Raw genomic sequence first — 21,266 nt, forward strand, 5'->3', positions numbered from 1 at the left:
CTCAATGCAACCTCCACCTCCCGGGTTTAAGCGATTCTTATGCCTCAGCCCCCCAGGGTAGCTGGGACCACAGGCGTGCGCCACCACACCTGGCTAATTTTTATATTTTTATTACAAATGGGGTTTCACCATGTTGTCCAGGCTGGTCTCAAAGTCCTGACCTCAGGTGATCTGCCCGCCTCAGCCTCCCAAAGTGCTGGGATTACAGGCATGAGCCACCTAGCCTTGAGCTTTTAAAGTGAATGGAGAAAGAGGTGGACAGGAAGTAGTAGTTGGCAACAAAATAAACATTTTAAAGTAAGTCTTTTAATGACATCTGCATTGTATTTTCTAGCCGAAGCAAAACAGTGCCTGTGGGATTTATGTGACTTCTTAACCTTGAAGTCCATTCATAGAACCCTAGCTTCCTTTTCACAGGGAGGAGCTGTGTGATGAAGCAGGCAGGATTACAGGCCACTCCTTTACCCAGGGAAGCAACTGCGATGGTATAAGAGCGAGGTCCACCAATCTCCTGCCGGTTTATCATAGCTACAGCCCAGGCTAAGTCTGAGAGAGGTCGTTGCCACACTTCAAAGTTGTCTCCCTGAAAAACCAAGAAAGTGTGATTGCTTAGCAACTAGTGATAAGTGGCCCTGTTAGTTTGGCATTCATTCTTAATGTCAGAACTATCAAGCACTCGTAGGAAAAATTAAAATGATCCTGTAGCATTATTTTGGAAATAAAGTAATGGTTCTAGCAAGAAGCTTTATTACTGATAGTAACATCAAGAGCAAGGGAAAAAAATAGATTTAGGCCCAAGACAAAGTTGGTATTGGGTATATAAAGCCATCTTAAAATATATACTTATTTACCTGTCTAAGCTGGTACCCTTGCTTGCCCAAGGGGTCCTGATTGATGGCAATTACGTCCTTATCCTGAAGGAGAGCTTTGGCTTGAGGGCTGATGTGTCGGAGGTCATTAGACATGAATAAAGGAGCGGCCATGATAGCCCAGAGGGCCATCTGAGTTACTTGCTGATTCCAGCTGAGGCCAAAGTTGCCAATCACTAACTGAGACAAAGAATGAAATAATTCAAACAAGAGAGGAGGAAACATTCTTAAAGTTACCTAGATGACCCATATGGAGAAACCACTTTCCATAGCATCCTGCTCTAAGTACTCTCACATAAAGCCTCCTCCCAGCAACTTTACCTGTATTTACCTTGAATGTCAAAATAGGAAACAAGCCTACTGCAGGGTCTTGAACAAGGAGGGCTCAAGTTTTTACCATATCTGGGTCATTCCAACCCCCTGGTCCAGCAACATCAACAATTCTCTCCTGGTTAAAAGATGTCCAGTCCAAGATACTCTTTATACTTTTCCAGGAATCATCAATGTCAGCAAAATTTCGCCAGTGATTGCAGTACTGTCGGATTTCTGTATAATTGGGCTGTGAAAACAGATATGACTCTTCTGTTTACTTTCTACTAACATCCTTGTGAGATGAAAACAGTTAAGTTTAAAGGAGGCACTTGTAGCCTTCTCTTGAGTTTACAGATTGAAGGTCTCCATAAGGAGGTCTAAACCCTTATAATGAATTTTCACTGTAAGAAGTTTGCTTCAGAAGTAGGCCATATAACTTGAAATCTCTTAAAGTTAATTTACTTCTATAATCAGAACTAAAATGATCTTAGTAAAATTAAAAGCTACAAAATTACATAGGATTCCATCAAGCATTAAGAAAACTTAAATCCTAGGCATATAGTTTGTTAATGGAATAAAAAGTTTGTAGAGGCCGGGCGCGGTGGCTCATGCCTGTAATCCCAGCACTTTGGGAGGCTGAGGCAGGCGGATCATCTGAGGTCAGGAGTTCGAGACAAGCCTGGCCAACAAGGTGAAACCATCTCTACTAAAAATACAAAAATTAGCCAGATGCGGTAGTGCACGCCTATAATCCCAGCTACTGGGAGGCTGAAGCAAGAGAATCGCTTGAACCCGGGAGGCAGAGGTTGCAGTGAGCCGAGATGGCGCCACTGCACTCTAGCCTGGGTGACAGTGAGACTCTGTTGCAAAAAAAAAGTTTGTAGATAGGCAGGTGGGATATCAGGTTTAAGATGTTGAGAAAAAAGACTATTTTGCAGAGATAATGAGGGAATAATAGGGATTCATTCCATAAATAACTATTCAACACTTAACCATATGCTAGGGATACAGTCAAAGTCAGACAAGGTCCCTGCCCTCATGAAACTTACACTGTAGTGGGGAGACATGGTAACAAGTCAACAAATACTTCCAAATAGTGTGGAGCTCTGAGAAGGAAATTAAACAGGTTAATGTGATGAAGAATGAATGGACAGAGGGCTATTTTAAAGTAGTTAGAGAAGAACTGTCTGCCTATGTGGCGTTTGGTCTGAGACTTCAATGTTAAGGAGCCCGGCCCTTTAAAAATCTTTGGGGAAGAACTGTTCTAGGCAGAAAAAAAGCAAGTGTAAAGGCCCTGGGGCAGCAATAGGCTTGCAGTGTTGAGGGACAGAAAGAAAACCAGTGTAGCCAGGGAAAGAGCCATGACCCCTTGGACTTTGGGGAGGCAGGCAAGGGCTGGATCAGTGCAGTTTGGTTTCATTCCAAGTGCAATTGGAAGCGAGTTAAGGGTTTTAAGCAGGGAACTGATGATGCCATTTATATTTTTTATAACTCTGCTAAGTCTCAGGGTTTTTTCTTTTAAAAAAAACCTGATATTTACATTTTAATAAGATAACTTTAGTGCTGCTTGGAAAATAGATGGGGGTTGAGACAGAGTGGAAGCAGAGAGATCAGGCGGTCACAGCAGTCTGGGTGAGAGCCGATAGTAGCTTGGAAGGCCAGGGTGCACGTAGTGAAGATGGAAGGAAGTGGGCTGATTCAGGAGATATTTTAGAGATACTGGTGGAAGGACTGTTGATAGACAGGACATGAATGGTGAAATAAAGGGGAAGACACAAGGATGACTTTCCAGGTGATGGTAGCTTAGGCTATAATTACAGCAGTGGGGATGGTGAGAAGTGGTTGGAACCTGGGAGAGATGGTAGGATGATATTAAGTAACGTTGGACTTTGAAGGAGACCTTGGTTTCCTTTGTTGTCAAGTTCTATCTATCAGTACGGTTCTATTGGATTCTGGGCTCACTATCTCACCTTTTGAAAGGGCCACATATAAAGAGGCCACTCACAGGAGTACACAATGCTTCTGCCAGTCCTATTCAGGGCCAAGGACATGTGCTTATAACCTGTATGAGAAAACAATGGGTAAAATAAGGGAAAGAAATGAATTTCCAGCTGGGGCTATATATATAGTTATTTTATTTTATTTTATTTTAATTTTTTGAGATGGAGTTCACTCTGTCATCCAGGCTGGAGTGCAGTGGTGCAATCTTGGCTCACTGCAACCTCCGTTTCCCAGGTTCAAGTGACTCTTCTGTCTCAGCTTCCCAAGTAGCTGGGATTACAGGCATGTGCCACCAAACTCAGCTAATTTTTGTATTTTTAGTAGAGATGGGGTTTCACCATGTTGGCCAGGGTGGTCTCGAACTCCTGACCTCAAGTGATCCACCCACCTCAGCCTCCCAAAGTGCTAGGATTACAGGCATGAGCCATCATGCCCAGCTGGGGCTGTCTATTTTAAGAAGAGGCTACCTGGAAGGTTCACGTTTAAACTAGCAGCAGGGACAGGCAGTTGCTCTGTGCTTAGATTGTGTAAAGTACCTCCCAGACTGCTGGGATTGTTCTGAGGAAGTAGTGCAGAGATGGTGTGTATACTGAGGAAAGGCAGGAATGAAGATGCTTCTTTCTCTGTGACCGATTGACAACCTGGACTCCCCTAAATGATGTTATAGAGAGTTACAATTACTAATTAACTCTTAGAGCCCTCTTGAATTATAAGTGCACAATATTAGCTATGGTTAGGTATGCATGGATTTTACATGAATGAATGAATTAATTAATGAACTGAAAGAGAAGAGATGGGAGCTCTGGCACATGGAGAATAATTATTTCCAGTATTGTGACAGGGTATTTAAAATTCTGAAGATTGGTTCTTTGGCTCAGCTACCATGGCCTCAAAGTTCTTTCCTTTGTGGCTAATCTCTGGAATGAAACATACCATCTGCCAAATTTTCCAAACTGTCACAGTAACAACCATCAAATTTTAGCAGATCTACTCCCCAGTCAGCAAAGGTCTGGGCATCAATGTCGTAGTATCCAAAACTCCCAGGGAAGCCTGCGCAGGTTTTATTTCCAACATCTGCATAAATCCCTAGCTTCAGTCCTTTGCTGTGAACCTGAAATGAGAGGGAGGAAAAGAGTCACCATTGTAGAAGCATAATCGTGAGGTAGCAGAAAGAGAGAACCATTCCAGGCTGGGGGAAGAGACAAGGTTACTTCACCAGGTATTGGGGGCTTTTTCCCACAAACCCCCAAAATCATCCAGATGAGTTTGTTGGAAGACAAAGAATAAATCCCCCAGTTCTGCTGAGCTAGTTCAAACTAGGCATGTGAGCTATAGCCCAGAACTGAGGAGAAAGCTAGCAGCCCTGCTAATCTTCCTGATGGGATCCTGAAAATTACCTTTTGAGAGAAATGATAGATTTACCTTGACAAAGACTCTCCTTGACCAAACTTTAGTTAGACTTCTCTGATGAGGCTTCTTTTCGACTAGACCTCCACCTTGGCTTCCTGTGTCTGTCCTAGCAAGACCTCTTAGCAAGAATCCTGCTAAGTCAATACTGCCACCATTGATATCTGATCAATTTCCCTCATCCCCCACCCTTCTTGTTTACGTACATGGTCTGCGTTTAGCAAGAAGCTCCCTACCCTTGATATCTTCTTAAATATTCCATCCACTGACCCCCTCAATCTGCTCATTGGCTATAAATCTCCACCTGTCTTTGTTGTATTTGGAATTGAACTTGGCTCTTTCCTCTACTGTGGTAGTACTGAATAAAATCTGTCTTCATCGGCTGGGCGTGGTGGCTCATGCCTGTAATCCCAGCACTTTGGGAGGCCAAGGTGGGCGGATTACAAGGTCAGGAGTTCGAGACCAGCCTGGCCAATATGGTGAAACCTTGTCTCTACTAAAAATACAAAAATTAGCCGGGCTTGGTGGTGCACGCCTGTAGTCCCAGCTACTTGGGAGGCTGAGGCAGGAGAATCGCTTGAACCCAAGAGGTGGAGGGTTGCAGTGAGCTGAGATTGTGCCAGTGCACTCCAGCCTGGGTGACAGAGCGAGACTCCGTCAAAAAAAAAAAAAAAATCTGTCTTCATCATCTTTAACTAGTGTTAGACTCCATTTCTCTTCAATGATCTCCAGAATATTTTCCTTCTGTCTTCTAAAATTCTAGTTTATAGTACCATTGCAATAGCTTCCTAAAGGTTATATGGAAATACATGCACACATATGTCAAGAACCAAGTTCCTTTTTCCTCCTAGAGAGTTCAGTGGTTTTAGCAAAAGGAGAACTCCAAGATGGGCCTCGAGAGCTATTACAAAACATTTGTAGGCTGGGCACGGTGGCTCATGCCTGTAATCCCAGCACTTTGGGAGGCCGAGGCGGGCAGATCACGAGGTCAGGAGATCGAGACCATCTTGGCTAACATGGTGAAACCCTGTCTCTACTAAAAATACAAAAAATTAGCTGGGCATGGTGGCGGGTGCCTGTGGTCCCAGCTACTCGGGAGGCTGAGGCAGGAGAATGGCGTGAATCCGGGAGGCGGAGCTTGCAGTGAGCTGAGATCGCGCCACTGCACTCCAGCCTGGGAGACAGAATGAGACTCTGTCTCAAAAAAAAAAAAAATAGAAAAAAATTGTCTGCTGATGGAATGCAAAGTCCACCTGATAAGCCTTACAATTCAATGTTCAGATAACAGCCAGCTATTCTACTTTCTAAGTGTCACGAGGGCTGTTTCTTTTTTTCCTTTTCTTTTTTTTTTTTTTTTTTTTGAGATGGAGTTTCTCTTTTGTTGCCCAGGCTAGAGTGCAATGGCGCGATCTCAGCTCACTGAAACTTCCACCTCCTGGATTCAAGCGATTCTCCTGCCTCAGCCTCCCAAGTAGCTAGGGTTACAGGCGTTCACCACCATGCCCAGCTAATTTTTTGTATTTTTAATAGAGTCGGGGTTTCACCATGTTGGCCAGGCTGGTCTCGAACTCTTGACCTCAGGTGATCCACCCGCCCCGGCCTCCCAAAGTGTTGGGATTACAGGCGTGAGCCACCACGCCCGGCCATGAGGGCTGTTTCTAAACAAGCTTCTGTACAGAAGTGCTTACAGTCCTCTGAATGAACAAGAACATTATCTATAAACTCACATAATTAGCTAGCTGGCGAATCCCATGAGGAAAGCGCTGAGGGTCTGCCTGAAGTCTGCCTTCTGAATCTCTTTGGGGAGCCATCCAACAGTCATCAATGCAGAGGTACTCATAACCTGCATCCTTCCAGCCTTCTGAGACCATGAGCTCTGCCATCTCCATGAAGAGCTTCTCACTGAAAGAGAAATTCCAATAATCATTACAATTCATTAAGTGAACACTTAGGTACCTCCTATTTATTAGGCACCTTGGGATTTCACAATTTTATCCAACCCAGTAATAGTGTGGTAGTAATCACAAGCAATGTAAGGTAAAATGAATTGTTTTTCCAGATTTTCTTTTGTCTCTTATCCCCTTAATATTCCCGCCCTAAAAACCCCAAACAAAATAGGAATGAGAAGTATATGATGAAATTGAAAAGATTATTAGATCTAAGAAGACAGTTCAGTAAAGTAAGAAACTACAAAGTTAACATAATCAACAGATATCAACAATAATCCTATTTGGAGAAAAAGATCCCATTCACAAGAACAACTGAACAACCTAAAATGCCTAGAGATAAATTTAAGATATGTGCAAGGCCCATATGTTAAAACTATGATACTCCTAAATGATTTGAATAAATGGAGAAATATTATTTTGCTCTTGGATAAGCATACTCAATATTAAAAATAAGTTAATTTTCCCTGCAATCCTTTGTATATTTAACAAAATCCTTAACAAAGCCCAAGAGTACTTAGGTTTCCTTTTTATCTTTTTTTTTTTTTTTTTTTTTTTGAGATGAAGTCTCCCTCTGTCGCCCAGGCTGGAGTGCAGTGGCGCCATCTTGGCTCACTGCAACCTCTGCCTCCCCGGTTCAAGCGATTCTTCTGCCTCAGCCTCTCGAGTAGCTGAGATTAGAGGCATGCGCCATTGCACCCGGCTAATTTTTGTATTTTTAGTAGAGACAGGGTTTTGCATTTTAGCTAGGCTAGTCTTGATCTCCTGGCCTTAAGTGATCCACCTGCCTCGGACTCCCAAAGTGCTGGGATTATAGGTGTGGGCCACCTGCCCAGCTTCCAAAAGGGCTTTTTAAGGAACTTGGCACAACATTACAAAAAGTTCACCTAAAAGATTGCATACATGTACATTCATTAAAAGGTAAAGGAAGGCTGGGCGTGGTGGCTCACGCCTGTAATAACAGCATTTTGGGAGGCCAAGGCAGGCAGATCACCTGAGGCTGGGAGTTTGAGACCAGCCTGACCAACATGGAGAAACCCCATCTCTACTAAAAATACAAAATAGCTGGGTGCGGTGGCGCATGCCTGTAATTCCAGCTACTTGCGAGGATGAGGCAGGAGAACTGCTTGAACCTGGGAGGCGGAGGTTGCGGTGAACCGAGATCGTGACATTGCACTCCAGCCTGGGCAACAAGAGCGAAACTCCAGCTCAAAAAAAAAAAAAAAAAAGATAAAGGAAGCTAGTGTGGAACTATTAGCATTAGAATAAGAATACACAGATAAATGGAATTAAACAAAGTTTAGAAAGAGGTCCTTCCAGTCATCTGATACCATGGGACTTATTATTTATTAAATGTGGCATTTCTTATAGAAGAACAAAGTTCAGATGGACTAAAGATTAAACTAAAGAGCTTCTGCACAGCAAAAGAAACTACCATCAGAGTGAAGAGGCAACCTACAAAATGGGAGAAAATTTTCGCAACCTACTCATCTGACAAAGGGCTAATATCCAGAATCTACAATGAACTCAAATTTACAAGAAAAAAACAAACAACCCCATCAAAAAGTGGGCAAAGGACATGAACAGACACTTCTCAAAAGAAGACATTTATGCAGCCAAAAAACACATGAAAAAATGCTCACCATCACTGGCCATCAGAGAAATGCAAATCAAAACCACAATGAGATACCATCTCACACCAGTTGGAATGGCGATCATTAAAAAGTCAGGAAACAACAGGTGCTGGAGAGGATGTGGAGAAATAGGAACACTTTTACACTGTTGGTGGGACTGTAAACTAGTTCAACCCTTGTGGAAGTCAGTGTGGCGATTCCTCAGGGATCTAGAACTAGAAATACCATTTGACCCAGCCATCCCATTACCGGGTATATACCCAAAGGACTATAAATCATGCTGCTATAAAGACACATGCACACGTATGTTTATTGCGGCACTATTCACAATAGCAAAGACTCGGAACCAACCCAAATGTCCAACAATGATAGACTGGATTAAGAAAATGTGGCATATATACACCATGGAATACTATGCAGCCATAAAAAATGATGAGTTCATGTCCTTTGTAGGGACATGGATGAAATTGGAAATCATCATTCTCAGTAAACTATCGCAAAAACAAAAAACCAAACACCACATATTCTCACTCATAGGTGGGAACTGAACAATGAGAACACATGGACACAGGAAGGGGAACATCACACTCTGGGGACAGTTGTGGGGTGGGGGGAGTGGGGAGGGATAGGTTTAGGAGATATACCTAATGCTAAATGACGAGTTAATGGGTGCAGCACACCAGCATGGCACATGTATACATATGTAACTAACCTGCACATTGTGCACATGTACCCTAAAACTTAAAGTATAAAAAAAAAAAATCCACAAAAATACTAGTAAGAAATGCATATACTGTATTATCTTCAGGTAGGAAAGGACTTTCTCAGCATGACCCCAAAGTCAGAAATCAGAAAGGAAAAATTGATGTGTTTGATTACATAAATATCAAAACCAACACACAGGAAGAACCACTGTATTTGCAAGGTATGATACACTAAAAAAGAAAAAAGAGGCCGGGCGCAGTGGCTCACACCTGTAATCCCAGCACTCTGGGAGGCCAAGGCGGGCAGATCACTTGAGGCCAGGAGTTCGAGACCAGCTTGGGCAAAATGGTGAAACCCGTCTCTACTGAAAATACAAAAATTAGCTGGGCGTGGTGGTGTGCCTGTAATCCCAGCTACTCGGGAGACTAAGACAGGAGAATTGCTTAAACCCGGGAGGTGGAGTTTGCACTGAGCAGAGATCGCTCCGCTGCACTCCAACCTGGGTGACAGAGTGAGACCTCCTCTCAAAAAAAAAAAAAAAAAAGTAAGGTTGGGCGCGGTTTCTCACACCAGCACTTTGGGAGGCTGAGGCGGGCGGATCATGAGGTCAGGAGACTGAGACCACCCTGGCTAACGTGGTTAAACCCCGTCTGTACTAAAAAATACAAAAAAAAAAAAAAAAAAAAAAAGAGCCAGGCGTGGTGGCAGGCGCCTGTAGTCCCAGCTACTCGGGAGGCTGAGTCAGGAGAATGGCGTGAACCCAGGAGGCGGAGCTTGCAGTGAGCCGAGATCGCGCCACTGCACTCCAGCCTGGGCGACAGAGTGAGACCCCGTCTAAAAAAAAAAAAAAAAAAAAAGTGTAATTTACCCAATGTCACAGGGCTAAGTAACAATGAGGCAGAATTTGAGCCCAGGCTGGGTGCCAGGGTCTTGCCATTAGCCAAACATGACATAAACATGATCCATTTTTTATGGAAAATAATGAAATAAAGAAATCTATGTTTTCATTTATATAGAAAACAATTGTAAGCTTTTATATTAACATTTTAACCATGATTATTTCTGGGTGGTGGAACCGTGGGGGGAAATCTTTATTTTCATTTTGCTCTTCTTTATCTACATTTTTTGCAATGATCATGCATTAGTTTTATAATCAGATGCAAATATCACTAAAAAAAAAAATCCGTGATGGGCAAAATTGCCACACATACTGTACCACAGGGTCACATGAAACTTAGAAGGCCAATTTCTTCTGTGATGTCTGACCAACATCCTGACTTTATCTGTAAAGATATTCATAGGAATAACTTATGGACACAGAAGTGTACTGTGACTGCCACCTTTTACCAACGTCTATCAGTGATTCCTAACCGTTTTTACATCACAGAGCCCTTTGAGAATCTGAAGAAAGGTAAATATCCTCTCTCCAGAAAAATACACATATTCATTCAGATTTGTAGATTTACATTCATTTTCCCATTGATTCCAGGTTAGGGAACATTTGCTCTGTAAGCGCAACTGAATGGTCAAGCGCTGTGCTATGTACTTTAAATAGGTTATCTCCTTGAAAGCTCACCTGTGTGAGATAAGAACTATTTTTCAGATTTTTTTTGTCAGCTCCCTGAAATTAAAAGGTTGTAATCCCAATTTACAGATAAGGATTGTGAGGGTCAGATATGTTCAATACCTATCTAATCCAGCCTCAACCCTCACCCAAAGGTGTAAATGTATAAAGTTCCTCCATGTCAACCTTCCAGCCTGATGCCACGCTCATGGGCGAGGTGGGAGAGACCTCAGCGACCTTATGGTCTAACTCCCTCGAGATACTGCGGAGAAATCCACGACCCCAAAAGGAGAAAAAATGGCACGAATCTTGGTTCCCCATCCCTCCTACCCACCCTAGATGTTCTAACGGTTAGCACCCGGCAGAGGAAGAGCAGAAGTTCACAAGAAGGGTCTGAATAGAACCGGGCAGGGCTACTTTGGGCACACTGCCTATGGGGTGGCCCTGCTCTGCAAGGAGCAGTGAAAAAAGAGAACCGGGCAGGGAGAGAAAGAGAGAGGAGAGAAGAGAAAGAGAAAGAGAAGGAGAACGAGAGAGAGAGAGAGAAAGAAACAGGGGCCGCTGGCCGGACTCCCATCCCAGGAAAGGTCACGCACAGAAAGTTTAGGGCTAGTCCTGATTCGGGACAGTTTGCTGGGGATAAAAAAGCAGCAGCAGAGTCGGGTGGGGGAGCTCTCCCTCGGGCTCAACTGTTCCCGTTGAGACTCTCCAGTTCCCCAAACACACCCAAACACATGGAAAAGCAAAGGGAAGGGAGTACCCAATATCTGATACCTGATGCAGGAATCTGGCTCTTCCTGGCAGTCAAGGTTGCACATGAAGCGCTCCCAGTGCAGCCAGCCCATGGTAGGCGTCCTTGCCAATCCATTGTCCAGTGCTCTAGCCCCAGGGATGTCCCAGGAAACGAGGGCCAGGAAGCGAAGGGCAAGCACGCAGCCCAGATGTAGCTCTGGGTTCCTCAGCTGCATTGTCACGGTGATCGGACAGCATAGATTTCCGCGGGTAACCTGGGCTTTTAAGATTAACCTCAGGGGCGGGCCAATCACCGATGACTTGTTAAATAATGACGTTATTGTTTCTCTGGCAACTGGGACGGTTATCCCCAGAGGTAGACCAATAATCAGTCACGTAAGACGTTCCGCTAACCAATCACCCTCTTCCTTTCTTGATATTGACCCGCCCTATTTCCATACCAGAAGGAAGTGCGGCACCTTAGTGATCCCGAGTTTAAGCCGAGAGTTGCTCACGTGACCGAGATCTCACATGACGTAGGCGCTCACGTGATTACTCGCTTACGTGAGCAGAAGTAGTTCTGGTCGTCGTCTACCGTCTCGCTATAGCCGTTTGAGGGAAGAAGGAGGAAAATTACCCGGTATCGTTAGAGGTTGGTGTGTGGGTGGGAACTGGGGACCCAGGGGTGGTGATGATGAAGACCAAAGCGGGGTTCGGGGGCCGCCTCCGCCTCTTTCGTTCTCTGATTTCCCCTCCCCCCTCGCGCTCTCTCCCTCCTCCCCCCCATCTCAGTGCCGGGAAGCCGCCTGTGCTGCGCCTGGTGGGGAAATGGTGGACGCTCATGACTGTGTATGTGTTTTTGTATATCTGTCTGTCTGGGCCGGTCTCGGGGGACCCCTAAGGGTTACCGTAAGGCGAAAAACGTTTGAAAACCACGACCCTGAGTTAAGAAAAACAGATACTGAAAATAGTGGTCTGAGTGCTGGTCTATCCATTCAGGCACTCAGTTTCCACTGCCTGATTGTCTGTAGGGGGAGGCCCCAAGTGAATTTTATCTGTAGAGTCACATCTAGGCAAATGCGTGCTTGACAAAGGCGCCCAATAAATTACTTTACTGAATTGAGTATTTGAATAATGTTTATTTTTCTGCTGATAACAGTCTACATATTCAATTTCGAACATTTGAAAAATAACAATATAGTATAAAATTTAAAAATACACGTAATTCACCACCCGGAGACGACTACTCAACCTCATGTCGTTACAGTTTTTTAAAAAATGTGTCTAACACGCATATAAATACACAAATTCTTAACTCACAAAGAGTCCTGGTTCCCACTTTAGCCAACAGTCCTGATGGCCTTCCCAGGAGACGCAGTAATGAAGTAGAACCTCTCTGCCCCTACAGAAGGGCTCTTAAGGAATAGAGTGGTGCAGGGAATTAAATGGGACGGGTTATCCCAGGGATAAGGCAAGCAAAAAAAAAAAATCGTACAAAATGAAATAAAAAAACAGCCTGTAAATCTGTCACTGAGACCTTAGGATGGTTAATAGGAAAACTGTTATCACTGCAGATGCAGTGTGCTAGGCACATAATAGGCAATCAGTAAATGTTTGTTAAATCGTTTCCTCAGTGTAGTTTTATGGCCGTTATTACACTTTGTACTTTGTTTCCAAGAGGCCCAGTGCTCCCAGACCATTTCAGATAAACCATCCACATACAAAATTAGAAAATTTTATAAAATTTCCTATACCAAATCCCAGAAATGCAAACATTTTAATTTGTTTTATGTTACTTTTTTGCTGAAGTAAAAGTAATTATTTCTGTAGAAATTTAAGGCTGCATAAAAAAATTGGAAAAATAACATGGAAAATCCATAAACCTACCACTCAGAGTAACCACTAATATGTTCTTTCTAACTTAAAAAAAATCCCAGTACAGCAAATTTAAAGAATTAAAACTGTATAGAAGTATATAGGGTAAAAAGCGAAAAGCCCACTTAATCCCCCCTACCCTTCAGGTCTCTCAAAAACAAGTTTGCTTCCAGATCTTCTTTTATTTATTTACATACGTATATACATGCATGCCAATCTTTTACTGTAAGTAGGATCATACTATGTATATTCTTTCATTTAATGTATTTTGGAGATCTTTCTGGGTCAAGGCAGATAGATTTTTTTTAAATGGCTGCATTGCATTCCATTTTAAGGATAAAGTATAATTCATTCAGCCATTCCTCTAATGATGGCTATTTAGGTTTCCAATTTTCTGCCATTACTAACAGTGCTGCAAGGAACATTTGCAAGTATTTCTGTTGACTAGATTCCTGGAAGGATTCTAGCAGTGTCAAAGGGTATGGGAACATGTATTTTGTACATAGTTGATATTGTAAAGCACTTGTTCTCTTGGGTCACTTAGAATTATAGCATAAGTAATTTCTCATGTTATTAAATATTTTTGTAACTTTTAAAATTAAATGCATAATATTCGTTTTCTTGATAAAGTACTTTTCAAAGAATATATAGCTCCATAAATCTGTCTGAATTTCAGATCATCTCCTTAGGGCACATAACTGAAATGTATTTGCTGTCAAAAGGTGTGATACATATTATCAAATTGCTTTCAGGTTATAGTGGGGTTTATCAAAAAGGAAATAGTTTATATCAATTATCACTCCTCTAGTAGTGTATTAGTTTGTGAACTGCATAGCACTGATTTACTGTTGCTGTTTAATTTCCATTATCTTGATGGGTGAAAAATAACGATTAGTTCTGATTTTAACTTGCTGGAAGATTGATTAAATTTGAACATTTCCCAGATTCCTCTCCTGTATCCTCCTATACCTGTATTCTCTCATACTTAATCTGTTATCAAGTCCCACAGATTCCACTTTTTTTGGTATGTGTAGATATATCTTTTCTCCATTTTACTCCTGTTGCCTTAGGCGATTCCTTTAACATATATTTAAGAGACAAGTTCTAACTAATCTCCCTAGTTCCACCTCGACCCCCTTCTGTTTGAGTGCCACGCTGTTGCCAGGGTGATCTGTCTGAAAGAGTTTTGGTGAAGTCACCCTACATACTCCCCGGTTTAAAAGTCTTAAAAGGCGCTTAGTGTTTGTATATCAAAGTCTTTGGGATCTGATCTATGCCTTGCCAGTCTTTTCTCTTGCTTTTCCCGCTCCTATTTGTGTTTCATCATAATTAAAAAAAAATGTTTATGGATCCCTGGGCAGATTAGTCTGTTTCATTTAACCATTTGGCCTCCAACCAATAGAACTGATCGACTAGTCCCTCTTTGATACTATGCTTACACTCCACTCAGAGAGTCATGGCAAGTATAATGTATATTTGCATTTACATCTTTAATAATGACATTCGGTGCTCCTGTAGGACCATAAGCCCTTTCTGGGCTTAGTGATTCTTGTATGCCAGAGCCGAATATTGGACATGGCAACTAAAAAATGTTTCTAAAATGAATGTGTGAATTCCCAATAATGTCTTTTTTTCATTTATCTCTGGAGCCCAAATATTTCCCTGATTTTATTGATTTGCATACATTTTTATATAATGAGGATATTATATAAAGAACTTACATAACCTGTGTTTTGTTTGTGTTTTGTTGTTTAATCTTTTGATCTAGTGAAGTTTTTTATGTTTATATATTCAGACATAGCCATCTTTTATTTGTTGACATCTCCCACTGATTTGTTGCTGTTAAATTTTTTTTTTTTTTTTTTTTTTTTTGAGACGGAGTTTCGCTCTGGTCGCCGAGGCTGGAGTGCAGTGGCGTGATCTCGGCTCACCTCCACCTCCTGGGTACATAAAAGCGATTTTCCTGTCTCAGCCTCCAGAGTAGCTGGGATTACAGGCACTTGCCACCACGCCCAGCCAATTTTTTGTATTTTTAGTAGAGATGGGGTTTCACCATGTTGACCAGGCTGGTCTCGAACTACTGACCTCAGGTGATACACCCACCTCAGCCTCCCAAAGTGTTGGGATTACAGGCGTGAGCCACCGCACCCGGCCGATTGCTGTTAATTTTTAATGGTATCTAACATGTAATAGGCATTGAATAAATAACTGCTAAAAAATGAATGAGTTAAAAATTTGGTGAACTCTTTTTGTTTATACATACGTCTTACAGAAAAGCTGTCAGCATAATTGAATTTTCTATTAATAGTTTGCTTTTTTCTCTTACTATATCACGAGCATTTTTCCATGACAGTAGTCTTCTAATTTTTTTTTTTTTTTCAGCTACACCAAAATTGCATTGAGCCAAACTTGCCACCAAGAGCCCAACAGTCACCATGATGCTGAGCACGGAAGGCAGGGAGGGGTTCGTGGTGAAGGTCAGGGGCCTACCCTGGTCCTGCTCAGCCGATGAAGTGATGCGCTTCTTCTCTGATTGCAAGATCCAAAATGGCACATCAGGTATTCGTTTCATCTACACCAGAGAAGGCAGACCAAGTGGTGAAGCATTTGTTGAACTTGAATCTGAAGAGGAAGTGAAATTGGCTTTGAAGAAGGACAGAGAAACCATGGGACACAGATACGTTGAAGTATTCAAGTCTAACAGTGTTGAAATGGATTGGGTGTTGAAGCATACAGGTCCGAATAGCCCTGATACTGCCAACGATGGCTTCGTCCGGCTTAGAGGACTCCCATTTGGCTGTAGCAAGGAAGAGATTGTTCAGTTCTTTTCAGGGTTGGAAATTGTGCCAAATGGGATGACACTGCCAGTGGACTTTCAGGGGCGAAGCACAGGGGAAGCCTTTGTGCAGTTTGCTTCACAGGAGATAGCTGAGAAGGCCTTAAAGAAACACAAGGAAAGAATAGGGCACAGGTACATTGAGATCTTCAAGAGTAGCCGAGCTGAAGTTCGAACCCACTATGATCCCCCTCGAAAGCTCATGGCTATGCAGCGGCCGGGTCCCTATGATAGGCCAGGGGCTGGCAGAGGGTATAATAGCATTGGCAGAGGAGCTGGGTTTGAAAGGATGAGGCGTGGTGCCTATGGTGGAGGGTATGGAGGCTATGATGACTATGGTGGCTATAATGATGGATATGGCTTTGGGTCTGATAGATTTGGAAGAGACCTCAATTACTGTTTTTCAGGAATGTCTGATCATAGATACGGAGATGGTGGGTCCAGTTTCCAGAGCACCACAGGGCACTGTGTACACATGAGGGGGTTACCTTACAGAGCCACTGAGAATGATATTTATAATTTCTTCTCACCTCTTAATCCCATGAGAGTACATATTGAAATTGGACCCGATGGCAGAGTTACCGGTGAGGCAGATGTTGAATTTGCTACTCATGAAGATGCTGTGGCAGCTATGGCAAAAGACAAAGCTAATATGCAACACAGATATGTGGAGCTCTTCTTAAATTCTACTGCAGGAACAAGTGGGGGTGCTTACGATCACAGCTATGTAGAACTTTTTTTGAATTCTACAGCAGGGGCAAGTGGTGGCGCTTATGGTAGCCAAATGATGGGCGGGATGGGCTTATCCAACCAGTCTAGTTATGGAGGTCCTGCTAGCCAGCAGCTGAGTGGTGGTTATGGAGGTGGTTATGGTGGTCAGAGCAGTATGAGTGGATATGACCAAGTTCTGCAGGAAAACTCCAGTGACTATCAGTCAAACCTTGCTTAGGTAGAGAAGGAGCACTAAACAGCTACTCCAGATATAAAAGCTGTACATTTGTGGGAGTTAAATAGAATGGGAGGGATGTCTAGTATATCCAGTATGATTGGTAAATGGGAAATATAATTGATTCTGATCACTCTTGGTCAGCTTCTCTTTCTTTATCTTTCTTTCTCCTTTTTTAAGAAAACAAGAGTTAAGTTTAACAGTTTTGCATTACAGGCTTGTGATTCATGCTTACTGTAAAGTGGAAGTTGAGATTATTTTAAAACTTCAAGCTCAGTAATTTTGAACACTGAAACATTCATCTAGGACATAATAACAAAGTTCAGTATTGACCATAACTGTTAAAACAATTTTTAGCTTTCTTCAACTTAGTTATGTTGTAGGAGTGTACCTAAGCAGTAAGCGTATTTAGGTTAATGCAGTTTCACTTATGTTAAATGTTGCTCTTATACCACAAATACATTGAAAACTTCGGATGCATGTTGAGAAACATGCTTTTCTGTAAAACTCAAATATAGGAGCTGTGTCTACGATTCAAAGTGAAAACATTTGGCATGTTTGTTAATTCTAGCTTTTTGGTTTAATATCCTGTAAGGCACGTGAGTGTACACTTTTTTTTTTTTAAGGATACGGGACAATTTTAAGATGTAATACCAATACTTTAGAAGTTTGGTCATGTCGTTTGTATGAAAATCTGAGGCTTTGGTTTAAATCTTTCCTTGTATTGTGGTTTCCATTTAGATGTATTGTACTAAGTGAAACTTGTTAAATAAATCTTCCTTTTAAAAACTGGAAAAAATCTTGTACTGATTGATTTTTATTATGTTCTGTCATATGGGCACACTGATTGACTTTATAATTCCCTCAAAATTAAAATTTTTAATTTTAAAATTATAAATGATATTTAACATCTTTATATATTAATTGTTGCATATATCATTAATTATTTCTAAGATATATCCCTAGAAATGGGATTGCTGAGTCAAAGATATACTCATTTTTAAGGCTTCTGATTTGTGTTACCAGAAAGATTCTGGTACTTTATCTTTCTACCTGGAGTGTGTGTTTTGTTTTCCCCCTTATACCCTCCTTATTGATACACATTATTCTTTTTGATCTTTGTCAGTTTGTTAGTTGAGAAATGATATCTCATTGCTATTTTAATTTGTATTTTTTTGATTAATATTAAAGGTGAACATTCTTTTTTTAAAAAAACTTTACCATGTCTACAGGACTATTGAGCTACTTTTGGAGACTGTACTTACCAAGATAGTATTCTCTAAAATCCAAAGAAGTGAAAGCAAATAAATAATCATTTTTATTTCACCACAAACTAGAAGGCACGTTTGTATGTTAAAAAAGAAGTAGGCTTGCAATTATGTGTTAAAAACAAAACAAAAAAGAAGCAGGTTTATGTTATGGAAATAAATTGTCTCCTCCATGAATTCATTAGTAGATTCTCTAAACACTCTCAGGTGTATTTTAGGGCATCTAAAGCTTAGCTTAAACCAGTGGTTCTCAAACATTTCATGTGCATCAGAATCATCTGCAGGGGTTGTTTAAACATTCATTTCTAGGCCCCATCCCTAGTTTCCAATTCAGTAGTTTTGGGATGTTGCTTGAGAATGTGCTGATGCTGCTAGTCTCAAGACCACGTTTTGAGACCCATCACAGTTCCCCAAACAGCAACTTTAAGGCGCAGCTTCCTTTATGATCCCTGATTGCCTCCCCTTTGTTCCCATAACAAGTAGTTTAAATTTTCTGTTAAAGTCCAAACCACATATTTACAATACCTCGCACCTCTTATGAGGATTTTGAGCTCCTGTGGCATTGTGTGCTGATATGTTAGATTTCTGTCTGGATCACAGTGGTCATTAACAATTCCACCCCTCAATGACTTTAAGGCCTTGATGACCCTCTGATCAGTACCAACTGTACCGTGAACTACAGATCTCTTTGTAGTTTGACCCCTCGGGAACTGGATTGCTATACTTGGGCTGTTCAGGGCTTGGGGCCCAGAGAAATGAGATGGGAGGCAAATACCAAGTTGGTATTACCTGATTCCGTTTCATTCAGGAAATGAAAATCAATTCTAGAAAATCATTCAAGCTGAAGATGCAGTGAGACGTGATTGAGATTCTTTGATGACTTCTAATTTTTATCACAGCTTTCAGGAGAGCAAGAAATCCATTTTGACGCCTATCATGTTGAGCCAGTCCTTGCCCTTCAGGAAGCCTTTCTCAGAGGGTAAACAAGTAGGTGTTTTTGCCTTCCCAGGCTACTTAGTTAATTTTCCAGAAGTTTCTCTAAGTCTGAGCAAAGATTCTCAAGTTAGCCACTAGATGGCACCAAATCCCAGGAGACAATAGAGGGTTCCTTGTGATCTTAGATGTTCTCTTACTCTTCGCTGGATAAGAAAACTCAGAAGGGCTCTGGGGAGCAAAGGAGAGAGAACCTGGAGAAGGTCAGCGGTCAGCACTAGAGGTGTGCAAAGGGACAGCAGTACAGCTGGTGTGCACACGTGTGCACACACACCACCACTCGTGCTCAAACACTCACATTTCACACTACTACCCAGGAAAGTGATGGGAGGTCGAGTGGGCAGCCCACCCACAACACCCCCCAAACACTGAGTCAGAGGATTTATTTTCAACTGCGTGTGTGAGCTATTTGGCAGGATCAGGCAGAAAATTTGCAGCCACAATTATCGTGGTCTAAGTATCCGATGGCTTGTGCCAGTGGTTCTCTGGGTGTGGTACCTGATCAGTAACAGCATGAACCTCCACCTTGTGAGATATGCAGATTCTTTTTGCCCCCCCGCCTCGTCCCCTTTCCCCCAACGACTGAATCAGAAACTGGGGGTGGAGCCCAACAAGTTGTGTTTCGTTTTTTGTGTTTTTCTGAGACAGGGTCTCGCTCTTGCCCAGGCTGGAGTGCGGTGGTGCGATCTCAGCTCACTGCAGCCTTGAATTCCAGGCTCAAGTGATACTCCCATCTCAGCCTCTCGAGTAGCTGGGACTACAGGCGAGTGCCACCAAGCCCAGTTATTTTTTAAAATGATTTTTATAGAGATGGGAATCTCACAATGTTGCCTAGGCTGGTCTCGAACTCCTAGGCTCAAGAGATCCTCCTGCCTCGGCCTCTCAAAGTGCTGGGATTACAGGTGTGAACCTCTGTCCAGCCAATAAGCTGTGTTTTAACAAGTGCTCAGGGTGGTTCTGCTGCAGGAAACTACTGGCTGATGGATACATGGATTCCGTTATCCACCCATTCATTGATTCCTGCATTCACTCATCCAACCCTAAAGGAGGTAACCAAAACAGAGACAATCCCATGTGTAAGCATGACATATCTTCTCTGCCTTCTCTACCCAGCAAAATGATATGAAAATGCATTGCGAATATGTTAATAAATCAAGCTCCTTTCCATCAGGTAGAATTCCTAGCGCTGTCAGCTAAAATGAAGATTTCTCCAAGATGGGCCTCCAGGGCTATTGCAAAACAGCTGCTGATGGAAAGAAATTCCACTTGCTGTGCCTTATACCAGGCTGGGAGTGTCACAAGAGCCCTTTACAAGCTGCTCCCACGCTGACCAAAACTGTCTTCTCATGAGTGCAAAGCAGGCATGCCCAAGGGGCCCAGGTTAGCATGGTGCAGGACTCCGCTGGGAAGGTGAGGGGTTATCGTCGCGGGGGAGTGTTGATTAACTGGGCTGGTGGTGCAGGGGTAAAATAATTTACCAAGACAGTTGGAGGTAAAGGCAGATTTATTAGAGAAAGTAGGAAAATACATTTCGAGAAGGCAACGGGCAGCCTGCAAGAGAGGAGCCGACTGCAAAGAAACAAAGGCTTGCTGGAGATTTTATAGGATGGTTTTTGGGCTGATTGAGAAAACCAAGGCAGTAGGGAGCTAACTTGCATTCTTCTGTCAGCTGGGGTGTTTGATAAATTGAGGCGTTTGATAGTGAGCAGGAAGTTTGTGAGTTATGTATGTTATCTGCGCAGGAAGCCACACGTCCTGGGCCATAAAGAAAAGCAGACCTATAGCTTATCTGCTTCCTCTTTTTGTTTATATGTTCTGGACCATGAAGAAAGACAAACTTATAGCTTATTTGCTTTCTCTCTTTGCCTTCCCCTGCTCCAGGCAGCCTAACTCCTTTTTTCTAATTAGGATTCCACAGTTATGTTGTCCCTGTGCCGGCAGCCTGTGAATGGACGCCCCACCACCTCCGTCACAGCAGTGGTCAGCACAGATAAACGCACAGAACACACATCGATCTGGCCCTCTGAGAAGAGAATGTTAGGCTTCTGAAAGAAGAGATAAGTACTGAGAGATAACATCTAAGAATCAAAATAATATATTCAGTAATTATTTTCTGAACCACTGACCTATCGTAATGCTCTGACCGATACATTCTTTAGAACATCTACCCGTACATTC

At 42.4% G+C, this 21,266-nt stretch overlaps 2 protein-coding genes across 4 annotated transcripts; one reads left to right on the forward strand and one right to left on the reverse strand.

Annotated features, from left to right (window-relative positions):
* Positions 1–286: 286 nt before the first annotated feature.
* On the reverse strand, positions 287–11,668 carry GLA (galactosidase alpha). The gene is made up of 7 exons (XM_054471768.2): positions 11,213–11,668; positions 6,317–6,491; positions 4,116–4,293; positions 3,152–3,243; positions 1,267–1,428; positions 852–1,049; positions 287–583 (listed from the first exon to the last, which is right to left on the reverse strand). Exons 1-7 carry the CDS (start codon positions 11,404–11,406, stop codon positions 293–295), a joined length of 1,290 nt encoding a protein of 429 aa, XP_054327743.1. The 5' UTR covers positions 11,407–11,668; the 3' UTR covers positions 287–292.
* HNRNPH2 (heterogeneous nuclear ribonucleoprotein H2) lies at positions 11,612–17,626 on the forward strand. 3 transcript variants are annotated; one of them, XM_054471767.2, is made up of 2 exons: positions 11,612–11,810; positions 15,428–17,626. In XM_054471767.2, the coding sequence occupies exon 2, from the start codon at positions 15,481–15,483 to the stop codon at positions 16,828–16,830; it is 1,350 nt and encodes a 449-aa protein (XP_054327742.1). In that variant the 5' UTR covers positions 11,612–11,810; positions 15,428–15,480; the 3' UTR covers positions 16,831–17,626. The 3 variants fall into 3 exon arrangements, with proteins under 3 accessions (XP_054327742.1, XP_054327740.1, XP_063516404.1); XM_054471765.2 differs by having other exon boundaries at positions 11,630–11,822; XM_063660334.1 differs by lacking the exon at positions 11,612–11,810 and adding an exon at positions 14,942–14,989.
* The last annotated feature ends 3,640 nt before the right edge of the window (positions 17,627–21,266 follow it).

Source organism: Pongo pygmaeus, chromosome X, assembly GCF_028885625.2.
Source record: "Pongo pygmaeus isolate AG05252 chromosome X, NHGRI_mPonPyg2-v2.0_pri, whole genome shotgun sequence".
Classification (NCBI taxonomy): domain Eukaryota; kingdom Metazoa; phylum Chordata; class Mammalia; order Primates; family Hominidae; genus Pongo; species Pongo pygmaeus.